This window comes from Bubalus bubalis, chromosome 9 (genome assembly GCF_019923935.1).
Source record: "Bubalus bubalis isolate 160015118507 breed Murrah chromosome 9, NDDB_SH_1, whole genome shotgun sequence".
NCBI classification, from domain to species: Eukaryota; Metazoa; Chordata; class Mammalia; order Artiodactyla; family Bovidae; genus Bubalus; species Bubalus bubalis.
Window position 1 is genome coordinate 86549987 of NC_059165.1, and position 19530 is coordinate 86569516.

At 38.3% G+C, this 19530-nt stretch overlaps 1 protein-coding gene across 1 annotated transcript in view; it reads left to right on the forward strand.

Annotated features, from left to right (window-relative positions):
* ADAMTS19 (ADAM metallopeptidase with thrombospondin type 1 motif 19) overlaps positions 1-19530 on the forward strand; it is a 275937-nt gene that overhangs the window by 57098 nt on the left and 199309 nt on the right. Inside the window, exons 3-6 of the mRNA XM_006060222.4 lie at positions 1853-2018; positions 14066-14238; positions 15753-15836; positions 16503-16660. Coding sequence (XP_006060284.3) covers positions 1853-2018; positions 14066-14238; positions 15753-15836; positions 16503-16660 — 581 coding nt within the window. The remainder of the gene's footprint in view (positions 1-1852; positions 2019-14065; positions 14239-15752; positions 15837-16502; positions 16661-19530) is intronic.

Sequence of the window (19530 nt, forward strand, 5' to 3'; positions counted from 1 at the left end):
CCAAATACAGATATGCCTGATATTTTAAAAGAATCATTAGAATATAAATTTTTTGCAATCCCCACCCACAAGCGATATATGCATGTGCATGTGTGTGAACAGGAGATGGAGAGGTGGAAACTGAGAGAGAGACAGGGAAAGGAAGGAAGGAAGAGAGGGGAGGAGACACAGGTGATGGAACTGCTGTTCCAGTAGTTAAGAATTTTATTAGTGATATAAAACTTCAGTAAAATGAAATTGGTAAGGATTTTTACATTTTATTCTTCAGGTATCTGATAACATCAGTTCTGTACAAAATAAAATGTGATAGCATATTGCCCGTCACTTAGTCTTTCCATATAGAAGATGCAATAGTGAAGTCACTCAGTCGTGACCGACTCCTTGCGACACCATGGACTGTAGCCTACCAGGCTCCTCCGTCCATGGGATTTTCCAGGCAAGAATACTGGAGTGGGGTGCCATTTCCTTCTCCAGAGCAGATGATAAAAAGACCAAGTAGCTGAACACGGGGATCCGTGAGTACCTTCGTCTGGCCAAGATGCTGGGGTAGGACAAGAGCAGGTGAACCTGCACCATGCTGGCCAGATGTCCCGAATTTCCTGCCACCTGGCTCCCCTGCCAGAGCGACCCAGAGGGACCCGCTGCCCGCGCGGGTACAGAGAAGCCCTGCTGGCTGGCAAGCCAGAGCAGCGTTATATGCTTTAGTAATTCAAACAAAACAAAAAGCCTTTTTTTCTTAGGAAAAGGTTTTAGCCTAAATTAAAAAAATATATACAATGTGGAACAATGACTATATCTGAAGAAATAATTATATTATAATGCTAATTATATGTGAAACAAAATGAACTATATATAATTTTTATAAAATCAATACAAAACGGTATTTGAAAACTTTAATATTACCATATCATGTATGAATAATGCAGGTTCTAGGGGATTATTGCTTCAAAATTGTTTACTAATGAGTTAACAGTATAAGTAATCAAGTATGCATTTTATATATTAATATATATTATAGTAGACTAAAATAATAAAAATTGGAAAGATCAAGTCATATTTTCTTCCATGTAAAATATTTTCCTAGTAATAACTTAACTTCATATTCTAAAAAAGAAAGGGAAGAAATGACTAGGCTTAGCTTTAATATGATAAGAGAATACTTCTTTGTTATAAGTTCATCTTGCTGATTATAACTGAATTTTACAGTTTTTAGCCCCCTGTTCACAACTGGCTAACTTTAAAATACGGTATTGTATGAAATTGAACTTGTTTATGTAAGTGATACTTCCTTTTTCTGTAATTTATTGTTCAAGGGTTTAAAAAAATGTTTAAAAGAAGACTTGAGAGTATTTTATATAATAACTGTAATGCTATATATCCTACATTTTTTGTGGTATATTACATAAATTATTTTATTAAATAATGATTATCAAAAAGTTGGACTGTGTGGTGTAAGCAATTAAAAACTGTATTGCTCTTCTGTACATGCTGTACATATAAGTGACCCCATGGGTCTCCCAAAGTGAGCCTTTAACATTCCAGGATTTTTACTGTGCATGTTGCTGGCATCTAGCCTCCCACCCACACAGGCTAAGACTAACTATATGAAGTTTATGCTAGTGCCATAAAGTACCTGAAGATGAAGTAATAAAATGGGAAGACAGTTACCTTATTAGTGGGGTTGCTAAAATAGCTTCACTAGAAAAAAGTATGCATATACGTGGAAGAAAATTAAGTGTGTGTGTGTGTGAGTGGGAGAACCTAGAAAGTAACTTAATTGAATAAGTTACGTAATTGAAACTAACTTATGAACAGGTATTTCATATGCATCTTTCTATGTTATATATTCCAGATGGGATTTATACAGCTCAATGAGGACTTCATATTTATTGAACCACTCAATGATACAGTGGCCATCACGGGTCACCCACATCGTGTATATAGGCGGAAAAGGTCCATGGAGGAAAAAGTCACAGAGAAGTCTGTTCCTCACAGTCATTACTGTGGTGTTATTTCAGGTAATGCCTTGTCCTGAAAGGGTTTAATTAAATATGCAATTTGAGATGAATCCTGGAATAAATCCTCCCACCCTCCCTCCCTTCTTCCCTCCATGCCACTCTCCCACCCCACGCTTTCTTTTTTCCTTGCCTTCCTCCCTTCCCCATCCTTCCCTCTCTTTGTGTCTATCCATCTGTCCACGGCTTTATCTTTTTTTTTTTAATGTGGAATCTCTCTTGGTTAATGACAATTACATATATTTTTTGACTTGTTTTCTATGAAGTAGTATATTTTAATATAAAAATAGAATAACTTCAGATATTAATACAGTGCATGCTCTGTATCCCTCTTGAATTGTGAAGTGTTCCTCATGGGATTCTGTTCACCTAACTGGAATAGAAATGACACTGAGAGAACTCCAGATCCCCTGAAACTGAATACTGTGAGCTCATGCTCTTATTTTAGCTTACTTCTATGTGAACATCATAGAAATCTCTGTACTTTGACCAGAAGCATCTTGCACTTTCTTCTTTTTCTGTTTGATTCAAGTAAAAATCATCTTGACGGTTAATATTAATAGAGGAATAGGAAGAAGAGTCCTATTCCTAGGAATAGGAAGAAATTCAAAGATTTACTTCTTTGAATTTTATTCTCAGTATCAGAATATCTTAAATCTTAAAGTTTAAGTGGCTCACAAACATTTCCAACCATCAAATCCTAGTCTCTGTTTTTCTGCCAATTTTTCACAGAAATAAAATGGGGTTGCTGTTTGGTACACGTCCTTATTACTTCCTTTGGCAGAGATATGTGGCATTAGCAAGAAGGGTAAGGAAAAATGAATGATTTCTATTACATAAATAGGACCTAAAAGTCATAGCCAACATTCAGCAGTTTCCCTAGTAAAAATGTTTGGACATCTAATCCAGACATCTCTGAATATTCACTGATATGAGAAATAGCTCCGTTTAGAATCTGAGGAAATATGAATTTATTGAAGAATTTTTGGTGTAAAGGCTTTAAAATTGACTTGGAGATTTAGAATTAGGTATTAGCATATTTAGTGCCAAGATAGCAACTTGACAATTGGTTATGGTATTTGAGGTTGATTTAGGCATATAAATTGTGATAATAAGTAACATTTTCAAAGGCCTTGGCATGTTCATATCATCAGTTGTCTAGGAGGATCAGATTCAGACAGGATTTCAGTATGTTTCTGTTTAGAACTACTATCTCAAATTAATCTCTGATCTCTGTTTTCTTTTGCGAAAGCTCATGGTATCAGTCTATATGAGAATTATCTTCAGAAGTGATTAAGTGAATCTATCTCTGTGTCACATTATTCAAAGCACATTATCAAGTCATTTTAAATAAGACACACCCATCTTCTCTATTCTAAGAAATATAGACACACTGGAGATAAAAAACAGCTGGACAAAGCTCATAGTCTGACAAAGCAAAAGAAAAGTTTTATATTGTGAGACAATAACAGCAACGATTGGATATAGTCCATTTAAGGAGATTGCCTTGTGTGAGTTACACTGAAAATCTGCACTATGCAACTTTTGAATCATAGTAAGTTCCAGCTGTTCTAATTACTCATGTATACAGATGACATAAAGTAGGCTTATATTGCAGTATGTATGGAGGAAAGGTTTCTAGAGAATTCTTATTTTTGATGGGTTTTATAAAGCATAAATACATGGTTCATATTTGACAGACCTTGTTCATAAACTTTCTAATTTTTTAAAGACATGACTGTTCTATCTTAATTAACCTGTTTGGATCAAGCAGTTGCATGCAAGGATTGCTAAGCTGTTTTCTAAATTCTCTTACCTATCTTCAGTGTTTTTTAAGGGAAATTTAAAAATCATTTTAAGATTAGCAATCTGTGAAATAAAATATCCATTTACTTATACTGATATGTCTAATTGTAGTTCTTCCCTTCTTATTTCAGGATAATATATTAGCATATTAAAGAACATTCAGATCTGGATAATGTTGCAGCAATTGCCTTTGCACAATGGAATCATAAAGTTTACTTGTATTCAACTTGGTCTTAGCCTATTCCCCTTCATCATGTTAATGTTTTAAGTGTATTGTGTTTATATGTATTGATTATATAAATGCTTTTTCCTAAACACATACCTTCATAGTTTAGGATGACTTTGTCATGTTCTTTTATTAAAAGATAACATAGAAGAAAGAAAGGCACAGGAGATTGAGAGTCAGAGGCACCAGGTTCAAGGCCTAGCTTCAGTCTCACTCTAGCTAGATACTCTTCTTCACTTCCCTTGAATTTATGAACCATAAAATTCTTTATTTGCAACATAGGAGAACCAGTCATGTCACAGGAACGTAGAGCTAAATGACACAGCTCTTATTCTCACGAGGTGGACCAATGTATTATTTTGGGCAAACTTGTAAATGAGTAATTAGGCTATCTATAATAAGCTCAGTTCAGTTCAGTTCAGTCACTCAGTCGTGTCGGACTCTTTGCGACCTCATGAACTGCAGTATGCCAGGCCTCCCTGTCCATCACCAGCTCCCGGAGTCCACCCAAACCCATGTCCATCGAGTCGGTGATGCCATCCAGCCATCTCATCCTCTGTCGTCCACTTCTCCTCCTGCCCTCATCTTTCCCAGCATCAGGGTCTTTTCAAAATGAATCAGCTTTTCACATCAGGTGGCCAAAGTATTGGAGTTTCAGTTTCAACATCAGTCCTTCCAATGAATACCCAGGACTGATCTCCTTTGGGATGGACTGGTTGGATCTCCTTGCAGTCCAAGGGACACTCAAGAGTCTTCTCCAACACCACAGTTCAAAAGCATCAATTCTTTGGTGCTCAGCTTTCTTTATAGTACAACTCTCACATCCATACATGACCACTGGAAAAACCATAGACTTGACTAGATGGACCTTTGTTGGCAAAGTAATGTTTCTGATTTTGAATATGCTATCTAGGTTGGTCATAACTTTCCTTCCAAGGAGTAAGTGTCTTTTAATTTCATGGCTGCAATGACCATCTGCAGCAAATTTGGACCCCATAAAAATAAAGTCGGCCACTGTTTCCTCATCTATTTCTCATGAAGTGTTGGGACCGGATGCCATGATCTTAGTTTTCTGAATGTTGAGCTTCCAACTTTTTCACTCTCCTCTTTCACTTTCATCAAGAAGCTCTTTAGTTCTTCTTCACTTTTTGCCATAAGGGTGGTGTCACCTGCATATCTGAGGTTATTGATATTTCTCCCAGCAATCTTGATTCCACTTGTGCTTCCTCCAGCCAGCATTTCTCATGATGTACTCTGCATATAAGTTAAATAAGCAGGGTGACAATATACAGCCTTGATGTACTCCTTTTCCTATTTGGGACCAGTCCGTTGTTCCATGTCCAGTTCTAACTGTTTCTTCTTGACCTGCATACAGGTTTCTCAAGAGGCAGGTCAGGTGGTCTGGTATTCCCATCTCTTTCAGAATTTTCCACAGTTTATTGTGATCCACACAGTCAAAGGCTTTGGCATAGTCAATAAAGTAGAAATAGATGTTTTTCTGGAACTCTCTTGCTTTTTTGATGATCCAGCAGATGTTGGCAAATTGATCTCTGGTTCCTCTGCCTTTTGTAAAACCAGCTTGAACATGTGGAAGTTCACAGTTCATGTATTGCTGAAGCCTGGCTTGGAGAATTTTAAGCATTACTTTACTAGCATGTGAGATGAGTGCAATTGTGTGGTAGTTTGAGCATTCTTTGGCATTGCCTTTCTTTGGGATTGGAATGAAAACTGACCTTTTCCAGTCCTGTGGCCACTGCTGAGTTTTCCAAATTTGTTGGCATATTGAGTGCAGCACTTACACAGCGTCATCTTTCAGGATTTGAAATAGCTCAACTGGAATTCCATCACCTCCACTAGCTTTGTTCGTAGTGATGCTCTCTAAGGCCCACTTGACTTCACATTCCAGGATGTCTGGCTCTAGGTGAGTGATCACACCATTGTGATTATCTGGGTCATGAAGATCTTTTTTGCACAGTTCTTCTGTGTATTCTTGCCACCTCTTCTTAATATCTTCTGCTTCTGGTCCCTACCATTTCTGTCCCTTATTGAGCCCATCTTTGCATGAAATGTTCCCTTGGTATCTCTAATTTTCTTGAAAAGATCTCTAGTCTTTCCCATTCTATTGTTTTCCTCTATTTCTTTGCATTGATTGCTGAGAAAGGCTTTCTTATCTCTTCTTGCTATTCTTTGGAACTCTGCATTCAAATGGGTGTATCTTTCCTTTTCTCCTTTGCTTTTTGTTTCCCTTCTTTTCACAGCTATTTGTAAGGCCTCCATAGACAGCCACTTTGCTTTTTTGAATTTCTTTTTCTTGGAGATGGTCTTGATTCCTATCTCCTGTACAATGTCATGAACCTCCATCCATAGTTCATCAGGCACTCTGTCAGATCTAGTCCCTTAAATCTATTTTTCACTTCCACTGTATAGTCATAAGGGATTTGATTTAGGTCATACCTGAGAACCTAGTGGTTTTCTTCACTTTCTTCAATTTAAGTCTGAATTTGGCTATAAGGAGTTCATGATCTGAGCCACAGTCAGCTCTTGGTCTTGTTTTTGCTGACTGTAAAAAGCTTCTCCATCTTTGGCTACAAAGAATATAATCAGTCTGATTTCGGTGTCGACCATCTGGTGATGTCCATGTGTAGAGTCTTCTCTTGTGTTGTTGGAAGAGGGTGTTTGCTATGACCTGTGCATTCTCTTGGCAGAACTCTATTAGCCTTTGCCCTGCTTCATTCTGTGCTCCAAGGTCAAATTTGCCTGTTACTCCAGGCATTTCTTGACTTCCTACTTTTGCATTCCAGAGCCCTGTAATTAAAAGGACATCTTTTTTGGGTGATATTTCTAGAATGTCTTGTAGGTCTTCTATAATAAGAACCATGACCAACTTGCTACACTAGATTCTAAACTTCTGTTATTGGGGAGGAGGGTTGGGTGAATCTCAGATATCAAGTCAAACTTATCCAGACTACAGGGAAGAAAGGGAACAGAGTATGCAGGTTAAGAAAATGAACTTTAGAGTCAGACTGTTTGTGCTCACATCTTATGCTGCCACTGCCTACTTGTGGGACTCTAGAAAACTTTCTTGCTTTCTCCAAAGCTTCATTTACAATATACAAAATGAATGTAGTGGTACCTGAACCTTAGGGCTCTTATCATAGTTAAATAAGATTATGTGTAAAACGGACATGGAACAACAGATTGGTTCCAAACAGGAAAATGAGTACGTCAAGGCTGTATATTGTCACCCTGTTTGTTTAACTTATATGCAGAGTACATCATGAGAAAATGGACTGGAAGAAACACAAGCTGGAATCAAGATTGCTGGGAGAAATATCAATAACCTCAGATATGCAGATGACACCACCCTTATGGCAGAAAGTGAAGAGGAACTCAAAAGCCTCTTGATGAAGGTGCAAGTGGAGAGTGAAAAAGTTGGCTTAAAGCTCAACATTCAGAAAACGAAGATCATGGCATCCGGTCCCATCACTTCAAGGGAAATAGATGGGGAAACAGTGGAAACAGTGTCAGACTTTATTTTTTGGGCTCCAAAATCACTGCAGATGGTGACTGCAGCCATGAAATTAAAAGACGCTTACTCCTTGGAAGGAAAGTTATGACCAACCTAGATAGCATATTCAAAAGCAGAGACATCACTTTGCCAACAAAGGTTTGTCTAGTCAAGGCTGTGGTTTTTCCAGAGGTCATGTATGGATATGAGAGTTGGACTGTGAAGAAGGCTGAGTGCCGAAGAATTGATGTTTTTGAACTGTGGTGTTGGAGAAGACTCTTGAGAGTCCCTTGGACTGCAAGGAGATCCAACCAGTCCATTCTGAAGGAGATCAGTCCTGGGATTTCTTTGGAAGGAATGATGCTAAAGCTGAAACTCCAGTACTTTGGCCACCTCATGCGAAGAGTTGACTCATTGGAAAAGACTCTGATGCTGGGAGGGATTGGGGGCAGGAGCAGAAGGGGACGACAGAGGAGGAGATGGCTGGATGGCATTACTGACTAGATGGACGTGATTCTGAGTGAACTGCGGGAGTTGCTGATGGACAGGGAGGCCTGGTGTGCTGCGATTCATGGGGTCGCAAAGAGTCGGACACGACTGAGCGACTGATCTGATCTGATGTGTAAAATGAAAAACATTTGTGAAAATTTAGTGGATGTTGTTAGATGGGGAAAGAACATTTTGGGAAGAAGGGAGAATAAATACAAAAGCATAAGGGCAGAAGAAATCATCTACTAGGCGAGCTGAAGCCAGTGTCTGCAGTGTGGACAGGAGGTTCAAGCCTGGAAAAGTAGTCACAGATGAGATAATGAGGGGCCTTGAGTACTGTGGTAATAAAGACTTTATCTGGAAGGCAAAATGTGGTCTTTCAAGACTGTAAACAGGCCAGTGGTGTTATCTATCAATATTTATAAACTTGTGAGTTTGTCTAGGACTCTATGCGAACAAGAACGAGATGTATAGATTGAAGAAGACCATGTATTCGATCAGGATAACAGATCATCTCTATTCTTAGAGCTAACTTAACCCAGCCACTACCGATACAGTTTCCATATGCCAGGCCTGACATCGTGGAGATGATCGTCAGTGTGTGGAGGGTATTATGGGGAGCACATAGTGTCCACCTGTATATCCTCATTTACAAATATCTTTTTTAACTGGGAGTGTGTGGTATCAACTCTATTGTTTTTATGCATGCCACATCTGGGTAGAAAATGATCTCAAGGATTGAAGAGATGAAGAATGAGCTCAGCATGCTCGATGTAGACAATGAAGACATTCAAGAAAGCCACTTAGTAAAAAGATGACTTCAACATGCATGATTTTCACACACAGTGGCTAACTCATATGACAGAGTCAGAGAGTCATGGTATTGAGATTCTTAAGAAACCTAAAATGTTCCAAATACCTATTTAAATTAACACACAAATATGGATGCAGTACCCTGACAGTTTGGGGCCAAATACAGCTGTCATTAATTGGGGCAATAAAGGTAACAAAAGCTTTACTGTCTCTCCTTTACATGGTCTCTTAATCACTCTTGATGTGATTGAAAAGCACTGAATGTTATTTTTTTCTTTCGTCTCTGTCTCCTCCATCGGCAAGTCTTCTTCCATATATATACCCCCTAAATGTAGACATTTCCCAAGACTTCCTCCTTTTCTTTCTACATCTCATGCCACAGGCTTCTGTGGAATGATAGAGTCCAAATCCATGGGTTCATCTTTACTCACACATTGTTTTGTTCCAAACTCTACCTCCATTTTAATCTCTCTCCTGACAGTCAGGTGTTTAAGTAACTCCTACTCCCATGTCTCTTAGGCACCTCATACTTAATATATCTGTGGCTGAACCCATCATTTTTCCTCCCAGATTCCGCTGCTGATACTCCCACTATCTACCTGGTCACTGAAAAATAACCCAGATGAAAAATAACCCACCCACCCACCCCTCCCCCCCACACACATAAAACAAAACAAACAATAGCAAAAAGAAAGAATAATCCTAACCATTATCATTTTTCTCTGTTTCTTCTGATTAATTTTACTGGGCTTCCCTGATAGCTCAGATGGTAAAGAATCCATCATCTGTGTAAGAGATGAGGGTTTGATCCCAGGTTGGGGAGATCTCCTGGAGAAGGGTATGGCACCCCACTCCAGTATTCTTGCCTGGAAAATCCCTTGGACAGAGGAGCCTGGCAGGCTACAGTCCGTGGGGTCACAAAGAGTTGAACATGACTAAGCAAGTAGCACTTTCACCAAAGGTGATATCTACTTTCTAATATTTTGCCTATTATCTCTTCCTTTCTGTTCCTACCACTGTGTGATTTTTACCCAGAAGACCATTGATGTATCCATTTAGGAGAGATGGTAGATCTGTGTCTGTGTATCTATATGTCTACCTATCTTTCCTCCACAATCAACTTAGTAGGTGTTGACCCTGCCAAGATGAGCCTTTTCATATACTTATAGGAATGTCTCCTACTAAAGACTTTACATTTATATGATAATATACTAATATATAAGTAGGATTGTGATTACAATGTAAAAAAAACTACAAAATTCATTTCTAACTGTTGTAAATCTTAAGATACTAATACAATTAGTTTCATTTGCTGTCCTTCATCAGGGTCTTTGGTATTAACTGCTGGTACTAAATATGGATTCATGAAATATACTTTTAACTATAGTGATTCTGATCTTGGGCGGCCTTGACCTGCAACAGCTTGAAGTGGAGGTTGGGTACCCCCCAGAGATTGAGGCCAGGTCATGGCAGTGAGAGCACCAAATCCTAGCTGCTAGAGCAGTGGTCAGTGACAAGGCCCTGGCTTTTTGACTTCACAGGAAAGAATTCCCACTGAGTCACTGAGTTGTACCCTCATGGCAGGCTGAGGGACTTCCTTACTTATGTGGGATATTTCTTCTGGGTTTCCTTTGCCAATCATTTTGTTTTGCCTGATTCACAGTCCATATTTTGTTTATCTTAGGATCCTTCCATGTGTGCATATGCAACTGTTAGCCAAGATGGATTCGATCAAAGAGTCCTATGGGTAGACTGGCATCAGTTAGCGTCACTCCCTTTTTGACTGCCAGGGAGCCTTTCTGCCCATGTATAGTTCGGGAGGTCTCCTGTCTCTGAGAGTGAGAAATGTGTTCTGGGCAGAGCCCAGCCTCCTCTCTCAATTAATCCTACTATTCTCATCTTGGAGTTTCAGTCTACAGGGGATGAATCTCCAGTCACTGTGCCTTGGAGGCAGGGGCTTATCTACCTCCTGCCTCAATTCTGTTGCAGATGGCTCCTGTTGCTTTTGTCATTTTTGCATTTTCCTGTTTCATGATATAATGCTTATTTTTGTTAAATAAGGGCTCTTTGCATTTTATTTTCATGACACTTTGGTTAACTTAGGTAACTGATCTCCTTAACATTTGGGTAAAACTTCGTTTGTTAAATAGATTTTTAGTTTGTGTCCCCATGAGAAAAAAATGAGAAACTGTAATTTATGGAGATTTCTGAGAACAGTGAAGTTACCAGCAATTGTGATGGAATCTACTTCACATTAGACCTCAGAGCTAACTTATTTGGACCTAGAAGTTAGTAATAGAAGGAACCCAGGAGTTTAATAACAGAAGAGATAAACTAATTGTGGCATCATGAAAATGTGTTAGAAGGGAAGTAAGGTGGAACAGGTAGTAGAATAGAATAAAATACACACCAAAGTCAAGTACCTGGAACAAGCCTCTAGAAAAGGAATTTATCAGAAACCAAGAGGATGAACTAGAACTACGAGCATACACACCTCACGGTTCAAATCAAAGTTAGATATGTCCATGTAAACATGACTAATTGGACATACTTGTTTATATCCATGGGATTCTGTTAAACACACATGTTTACTTCTAGAGACGCCACTAAAATTAGAATAAAAAAATTTAAAAGATGTTGGCCAACAAGTACAGATTTGGGAAAGAAGATGGCAGTTATTTAGTAACATCAGCAGAATTTCAGTAAATGGCAAGGAGAAGAGCAGATGATAGCTGATTTAACAGTAAATGGTGGAGATGGCTGTGCAGTTATAAAAAGTTGTTAAAACTAAATGAATTGTACATTGAAATGGCTACGTTATGGCATGCAAATTACCCCTCAACAAAGCTGTTAAAATTACAAATTCATTATTAAAGCACAGCACACATATAGGAAGTTGTGCAAACGATGTGTCCGACTGCTGAATTTTCCCAAAGTGAAGCATAAGTAAGTACTGCTACTGCTGCTAAGTCACGTTAGTTGTGTCCGACTCTGTGTGACCCCATAGATGGCAGCCCACTGGGCTCCCATCCCTGGGATTCTCCAGGCAAGAACACTGGAGTGGGTTGCCATTTCCTTCTCCAATGCATGAAAGTGAAAAGTCAAAGTGAAGTTGCTCAGTCGTGTCTGACTCTTCGCGACCCCATGGACCGTAGCCTAGTAGGCTCCTCCGTCCATGGGATTTTCCAGGCAAGAGTACTGTAGTGGGGTGCCATTGCCTTCTCAGTAGGTACTACTCAGATCAAATATAGAAAGTATCAGCACCATAGATGTTGCCCTTGTGCCCACTCTTTGGCACTAGTTTCTCTTAGCCCGAGATCGTCACTATCCCGACTTCTAACATCCCATCTTCCCAGGTTGTGATGTTCCTATAAATGGAATCATACACTGCCTACTCTTTTGTAATTGCTTCTTTTGCTCAGCAGTATGTTTGTGAGGCTCGTCTGCTTTCACTGCTCTATGAAATGAAGTGAAGTGAAAGTCACTCAGTCATGTCCGACTCTTTGCGACCCAATGGACCATACAGTCCATGGAATTCTCCAGGTCAGAATACTGGAGTGGGTAGCCTTTCCCTTCTCCAGGGGATCTTCCCAACCCAGGGATCGAACCCAGGTCTCCCACATGGCAGACAGATTCTTAACCAGCTGAGCCACAAGGAAAGCCCTCACTGCTATATAGCATTCCATTTTATGAATAGGACAGAATTTCTTTATCCATTATACTATTGCTATTAATGGTTAGTTGAACTATTAAGAATAGTGCTGCTATGAGTAATTTTTACACCTGATTTGCATGTGTTTCTAATGAATATGTACTTTAGAATGTTGGTCATTGGGTGTGCAATTATTCAGCTTTAGTGCATACTTCCAGCCAGTTTTTCATTGTTTATCCTAATTTAAACTCCCAGCTCATATGAGTATGGGACTTCCAGTTGTCCTTACCTTCTTGTTAACACTGAATATAATCATGTCTATCATAGCCATTCTGGAATTGTATTTAAATTATTGTGGTTAATTTGCATTTCCTTGAAGACCAATGAGACTGAGCACCTTCTCCTATGCTAATTAGCTTTTTGAATCTCCTTTTTGTTAGAAATGCCTGTTCAGATTTGCAGCCAGTTTTTCAGTTCAGTTATCTGTCATTGACTTAGAGTAGCCTTTCATTTATCATGGATAAGTTCTGTAATTATCTTCTACCACTTGGTTGAATGATTTTCATTCTGATAGTAGCATATTTTCATAAACAGAAATTTTCCATTTTTATATAAATGTATTAAGATGTTTATTGGTGGTTGCTGCTGCTAAGTCGCTTCAGTTGTGTCCGACTCTGTGCGACCCCATAGACGGCAGCCCAGCAGGCCCTGCCATCCCTGGGATTCTCCAGGCAAGAACACTGGAGTGGGTTGCCATTTCCTTCTCCAATGCATGAAAGTGAAAAGTGAAAGTGAAGTCGCTCACTCGTATCTGACTCTTAGCGACCCCATGGACTGCAGCCTACCAGGCTCCTCCATCCATGGGATTTTTCAGGCAAGAGTACTGGAGTGGGTTGCCATTATTGGTGGTTACTGCTTTTATTTGGCCTTGTTTGAAGAATCTGCTGTGTTGAGGTCATAACTTCTGTATTATTCCGATGGATGACAGAACCAATTCCTTTGTAGCCCATGCATAGTTGGAGTAATTAGAGGCATTTACCTGCAGAGGAGCCTGGTGGGTTACAATCCATGGGGTCGCAAAGAGTCAGACACGTCTTAGTGACATTAGGATGCATGGAGCAGTCACTTCAGGCACTTCTGGCAAGTAGACCTTTATCTTATCGCTGGTTTCCAAAAGAAAACCATGATGTCTTTTATTTATGGACTTATTTTATTTATACATACTAATGTGATCTTATTATTGGCCACCTACAACTCTAGAAAGCAAGTGTTACTGTTATTCATTTTACAAATGAGGAAACTAAGGCTGACTGAGTGATGTTCGTTTCCCGAGGGGTAGAGTTAATCAGGGGTAGAAGTCCAGTCTGTCTGATCCCAAAGCCAAATGCTCATTTAGGTTCCCTGTGTGCAGGGAACCTTCATGGTCTTGCTCATCACTATATCATCAGCACATGTTGGTATTCAATAAACTTTATTTTTAATTATTGAAGAGGTGGAGGTTTTTATTCATTTTGCTAAGATAGAGGCACATTTGAAAATTCATTTCTGTGTTGCAGATAAAGGAAGACCTAGATCTAAAAAAATAACAGAAAGTGGAAGAGGGAAACGATATTCATACAAATTACCTCAAGAATACAACATAGAGACTGTAGTGGTTGCAGACCCAGCAATGGTTTCCTATCATGGAGCAGATGCAGCCAGGAGATTCATTCTAACCATCTTAAATATGGTAGGCAAACTTTAAAGTGCGCTTGGAATTTTTTCAAGAAAACTCTAAGGAAGAAATGTGTGAGTATAATGAAGTTCTTTAAAAATTAACTCATTACTATTCCTTTCTTTTATTGACATCAGTAAGAAAAAATAGGTGTATCAAATTGATCCATCTCAAAAGAGATATCAAGATAATCATTTATACCTTCTAGTAATAAAACCTTATTGTTAATTTGATGTGGCAAAACTATTTTTCTATTATTCTTTTATTTCTTTTTTTGTGCCCTTCTTTTTTATAAAAGGCCATTTGTTGAAATAGCAGAAATGTTGTATTTGTTTATATGTATGGCCCCACCCAAAGTACTGTAGATTATGAGGTGGAACAAAAATGGAGGTTGGTGATCCACTGAGCTCTTATGTAGGTATGTAAAATTGCATGTCAGCTATAATACTAGTTGATGAGTAAGATGTGTTAGCTAAGAGCTGAATCACAGGTAGCTAACTTTGGTTGATAGCTTTTAGACCACAGAAATCGAACTTGCACCTGGGATCTGAATCCTTGTACCTTCTGCCTGAATCCTTTGACTTAACTATATACCCTGTTGAGTAAACTTCCTTCAAGGCAGAATGAGAAGGTTTTCATGGAGAGTGTTTCTTAGCAGAGAGTAAACAAAAATGAAAGCCAATGGCAGATGTCCATTTATAATTCGAGTTGCCATATAAGGCAAGATAACAACGACTGGTACAAGGATAAATACTTAGCTACTCAACAACCACTTCACCAGCATTTTGTAAAGGGTAGACAGGCATAGCCTACCAACTTCATTCTCTTTTAACTAGTACTGCCTTGGAAAGTGTGGGTTTAGTATGCCAGTTTTAATTTTCTATAATAAATTAAATAGTTTTACCAAAAAAAAAAAAAAAAAAAAAAAAACAAGGTACCACATAAAAAATTTGCCTTGCTTTCCAGCATTGTTACATATGCTTTGTTTTGGAATTACCAGTTATAATGGTGACCTGAAACCGTTCAGCAACAATAGCATGTCTTCATGGGCAGCATTGAAGGGGAGGAGCTTTGAAAATCCTGTTCCTGTCTGGCAGTTGTCCTGGGGAGAGTAAAAACTGTAAAGGATAAATTGGGAGGTGGCATAAAGCAGGCTGTTTTGGGGACATTTTCTCAGAAGAAAGGACACTGGCATTTTGTGATCTTAAGAAAATTTCTAGGATTTAGTTACTAAAATTCTTCTCTTCACTATTGTGGAAAGCCCAATCTTCCCTCTGCCCCCACCCCCATTGAAATGCTTAGATTATCGATTGTAGTGTATATTATCAGAATGCTAGGTCTAAATTTATTGATGTCTAAAGTAAATTAGTTATTGCTTATTAAGCTAATTTTAAAGTAATTAAAAAAATTTTTTTTGAAATATATAAAATTGCTCAACTAAATTGAGACTTCTCCCTGTTCTGGGCTTTAAGAAAAATTAAGATGTCTTTCAGTTTTATTTTAGGATTTTTATTTTTATTTGCTTTTAGGTTTTTAACCTTTTCCAACACAAGAGTCTTGGTGTGCAGGTCAATCTTCGTGTGATAAAGCTTATTCTGCTCCATGAAACTCCAGTAAGAAAGTCTTGAGTTTTTTGTTCAATTCAGTGGGTGAGAAGTTGTATCCAGGTACTTTTAAGTAAAGGGAATGTTAGGGATTTACTTTTTATTGACTTAAAATCCAGAAATATCCACTGAGTCACTTGAAATGTACATAAAACTGGCCGTTAGATTTAGTTAATACCTCAATTATAGTCCAGAAATGGAATGTTTGTAGTTTCCAAGGATCCTGACAACAAACTTAACTTTGCAAAATGCAATATTTAAAAGTAATTTTTAATGACAGTTTTGTTTTCTTATTTAAACATGTGCTTTATCTGTAATTCAATTTAAACAGAGACTGTTCCGTGGCATCATTTTAACATACTGCTTAGCTTTGTAAAACCTTTGTTAAAATTGTAGAAATAATGAGTAATTTAAGTCTAAAAGTTCCACATTCTTAATATTCCATTGCAACTCTCTTCTTTTTCACAATAGCATTAAACAGGTTTTGTAATTATTGTACCTTCACAAAGTTTTAAGATTTTTTAGCTCAGGAAAAATTAATCCTGAATGTCTTCCAGGTTCTAATTAATGTTATGGTCAGCAGTCGGCTCTAGTAATTCAAGAAGTCCCCTTGGTTTTTAGTTTTCTGTATATCTGAGAATAATTTGCCTTGAAGTGAAATCTCTTCTTTTGCAGGCAGATCTTTATATTGGGCATCATGGAGAGAAAATGCTGGAGAGTTTTTGTAAGTGGCAGCATGAAGAATTTGGCAAAAAGAATGATATACATTTAGAGATGTCAACAAGCTGGGGAGAGGACATGACCTCAGTGGATGCAGCTATACTTATAACAAGGTGAGTTTTTTAAAGCCAGTTAAATGACATTCTTAATTTGATGGCCATGCTGTTAATCCTATTAATCCCTTCATAGAATGCTTTTATTCCAGATTTTGTGTTCCAAAAAACTTTTGGCATAGTGCTGTTAGTCATTTCCCTCAATTCATAATAACTGATTTCTGAACAGCCACATATTGGCTAGCATAGTGACTAAACATTTGGTTAATTAATATAAAAAAAGTTAGCTTCAATTTTTGATGCAAAGACATAGCCATTGATGATGATAAATGAAAGCACTGATGAATTTTGGTGGAACTTTGAAGTTATGAACCTACATGGTATGTTTTTCCGTCATCATCACGTAAAATGCCCAGTATGTTAAACTGAACAATTTCTGGTTACAAGAAAAAATTTTAATTAAGTCTCTAGCTAGTTAATTTTGAGCTGCATTTGTATTTCAGCACTGAGTATAAATATAAGGTGAAACAATGAAGAACAATTAACTCTCTATAAACACTCTATATAAACTTACAAACTTAAATATAAGCTTATTTTGCTTAGAGCTAGTAATTAATGGTAGTTCATTGTTAACTAGCAATTTAATTTTTTTTATCAATGTTGACATTTCACCTCACAGAATACGCAGTGACGTTTAAACATGATTTTCTGTAATGAGTCTATTGAATTCATAATGGATTCTTGTTGCTGAATTGTGTAAAAACTATTCTACTTATAAATAATTCATAAGGATGAAAATAATCTCTATGTAAGAACACAACTAGACTTCCATTTCCAGCTATGTAGGTGTACCTGATACTAGACCTCTGCAATAAACAGCCATAAAATGGAAAAACATTTATGAGGCAACTGCTTTCAGTTATTGAAGAAATAGCAGTGCAGTCTCTAAAAGAAGGAAAATTTACTAAGTGAGGCCCACAGCCAACCCAACTTTGCCTTGGGACAATTTTTTTAATGGTACAACAAGCTGGAATCTAAGTAGAACGCAGTGCTCCTGTTGAAAGCGCCAGAGACGAGGATACTTTGCAGGCAGGGGTGCCAAATTCTTGTGCAGGTCATCTGTGAGGACTTTGCAAAGGCTGATCTAGCTACACATAGAAACTACCCAAAATTTATCAGGGTGCTGTTGCTATGGAGTTAAGGTTCTAGAAATTGAGCATATTTGGGCCATGGGAGTAAAGCAACCTTGCTAATACCTTGTTTTTACTTCTGGCATTTATCTGAGGAAACAAAGGCACCATGTAGAGGCGATTATCTGAGAAAACAGAGGCACCATTAAGTGGCCTTCTTAATAGGCACCATGATCCAGAGAAATGCCCTCTCTTGACCCTCTCTTAACAAAGCCTGAAACCAAGCCCAGTTTGGAGTTTGAGTCCCACCAGTTTACGAAGGCTTGGGAATCATCTTGAGCTTTTGGTATATTCTCCCTACTAAAGAATAAACTCAAACCTACCTACATTCAGAGTGACCAGCAAGTAAAAAAGACAAAGCACTCTTCAGAGGAATATAACTGAATCTTGAATCTCTATAATATCATCTACAATGTCTGGAATATAATGAAAATTAGTCAAGCAAAGAAACATGAAAATGTGACCCACAGTCAAAGAAAAATGATCAACAGAATCAGACCCTGAGATTGCTTCAGTTCAGTTCAGTTCAGTCACTCAGTCATGTCCGACTCTTTGCGACCCCATGAATTGCAGCATGCCAGGCCTCCCTGTCCATCACCAACTCCCGGAGTTCACTCAAACTCATGTCCATCAAGTCGGTGGTGCCATCCAGCCATCTCATCCTCTGTCGTCCCCTTCTCCTCCTGGCCCCAATCCCTCCCAGCATCAGAGTCTTTCCCAATGAGTCAACTCTTTGCATGAGGTGGCCAAAGTATTGGAGTTTCAGCTTCAGCAACAGTCCTTCCAAAGAACACCCAGGACTGATCTCCTTTATAATGGACTGGTTGGATCTCCCTGCAGTCCAAGGGATTCTCAAGTCTTCTCTAATACCACAGTTCAAAAGCATCAGTTCTTCAGCGCTCAGTTTTCTTAACAGCCCAACTCTCACATCCATACATGACCACTGGCCTTGACTAGGTGGACCTTTGATGGCAAAGTAATGTCTCTGCTTTTGAATATGCTATCTAGGTTGGTCATAACTTTGTTTCCATGGAGTAAGTGTCTTTTAATTTCGTGGTTGCAATTACCATCTACAGTGATTTTGGAGCCCCCCAAAATAAAGTCTGACACTGTTTCCACTGTTTCCCCATCTATTTCCCATGAAGTGATGGGACCAGATGCCACGATCTTAGTTTTCTGAATGTTGAGCTTTAAGCCAACTTTTTGAGATTGCTTAGATGTTGGATTTACCAAATACTGCTGTCATTGGAATCTCAGAAGAGAGTTGAGAATGTGTAAGAAAATTATTTGAAGATGTAATGTCAAAAGTTTTTCACAGATTTCATAAAAAACCTAGAGACCTAGACCTAGTTATTTTCATAAAAACCAACTTAGAGACTGAGGCATATCACAGGAAAATTGGTGAGAACCAAAGATATAGAAAAAAATGTTGAATTGGCTAGAGAAAAGGAATACGTTACAATAGCGGAGACAACATTAAGATCAATAACTGACTTCCTGTCAAAAAGAAAAGATCCCTGAAACAATGAAATGATATCACTAATATACTGACTGAAAAAAACCCTATCAACAAAATTCTTAATGAATTCATAAGGGTACTTTCTTAATCTGTGAAAGTGTGTCTGCACCTACTTACACACACAAAATCTATAGCTAATAAGACCGGAAGCAAGGCAAGGGATGTCCACTCTTAGCTCATCTGTTCAGTGTTGTGCTGATGGTTATAAGGAAGGGGAAGGA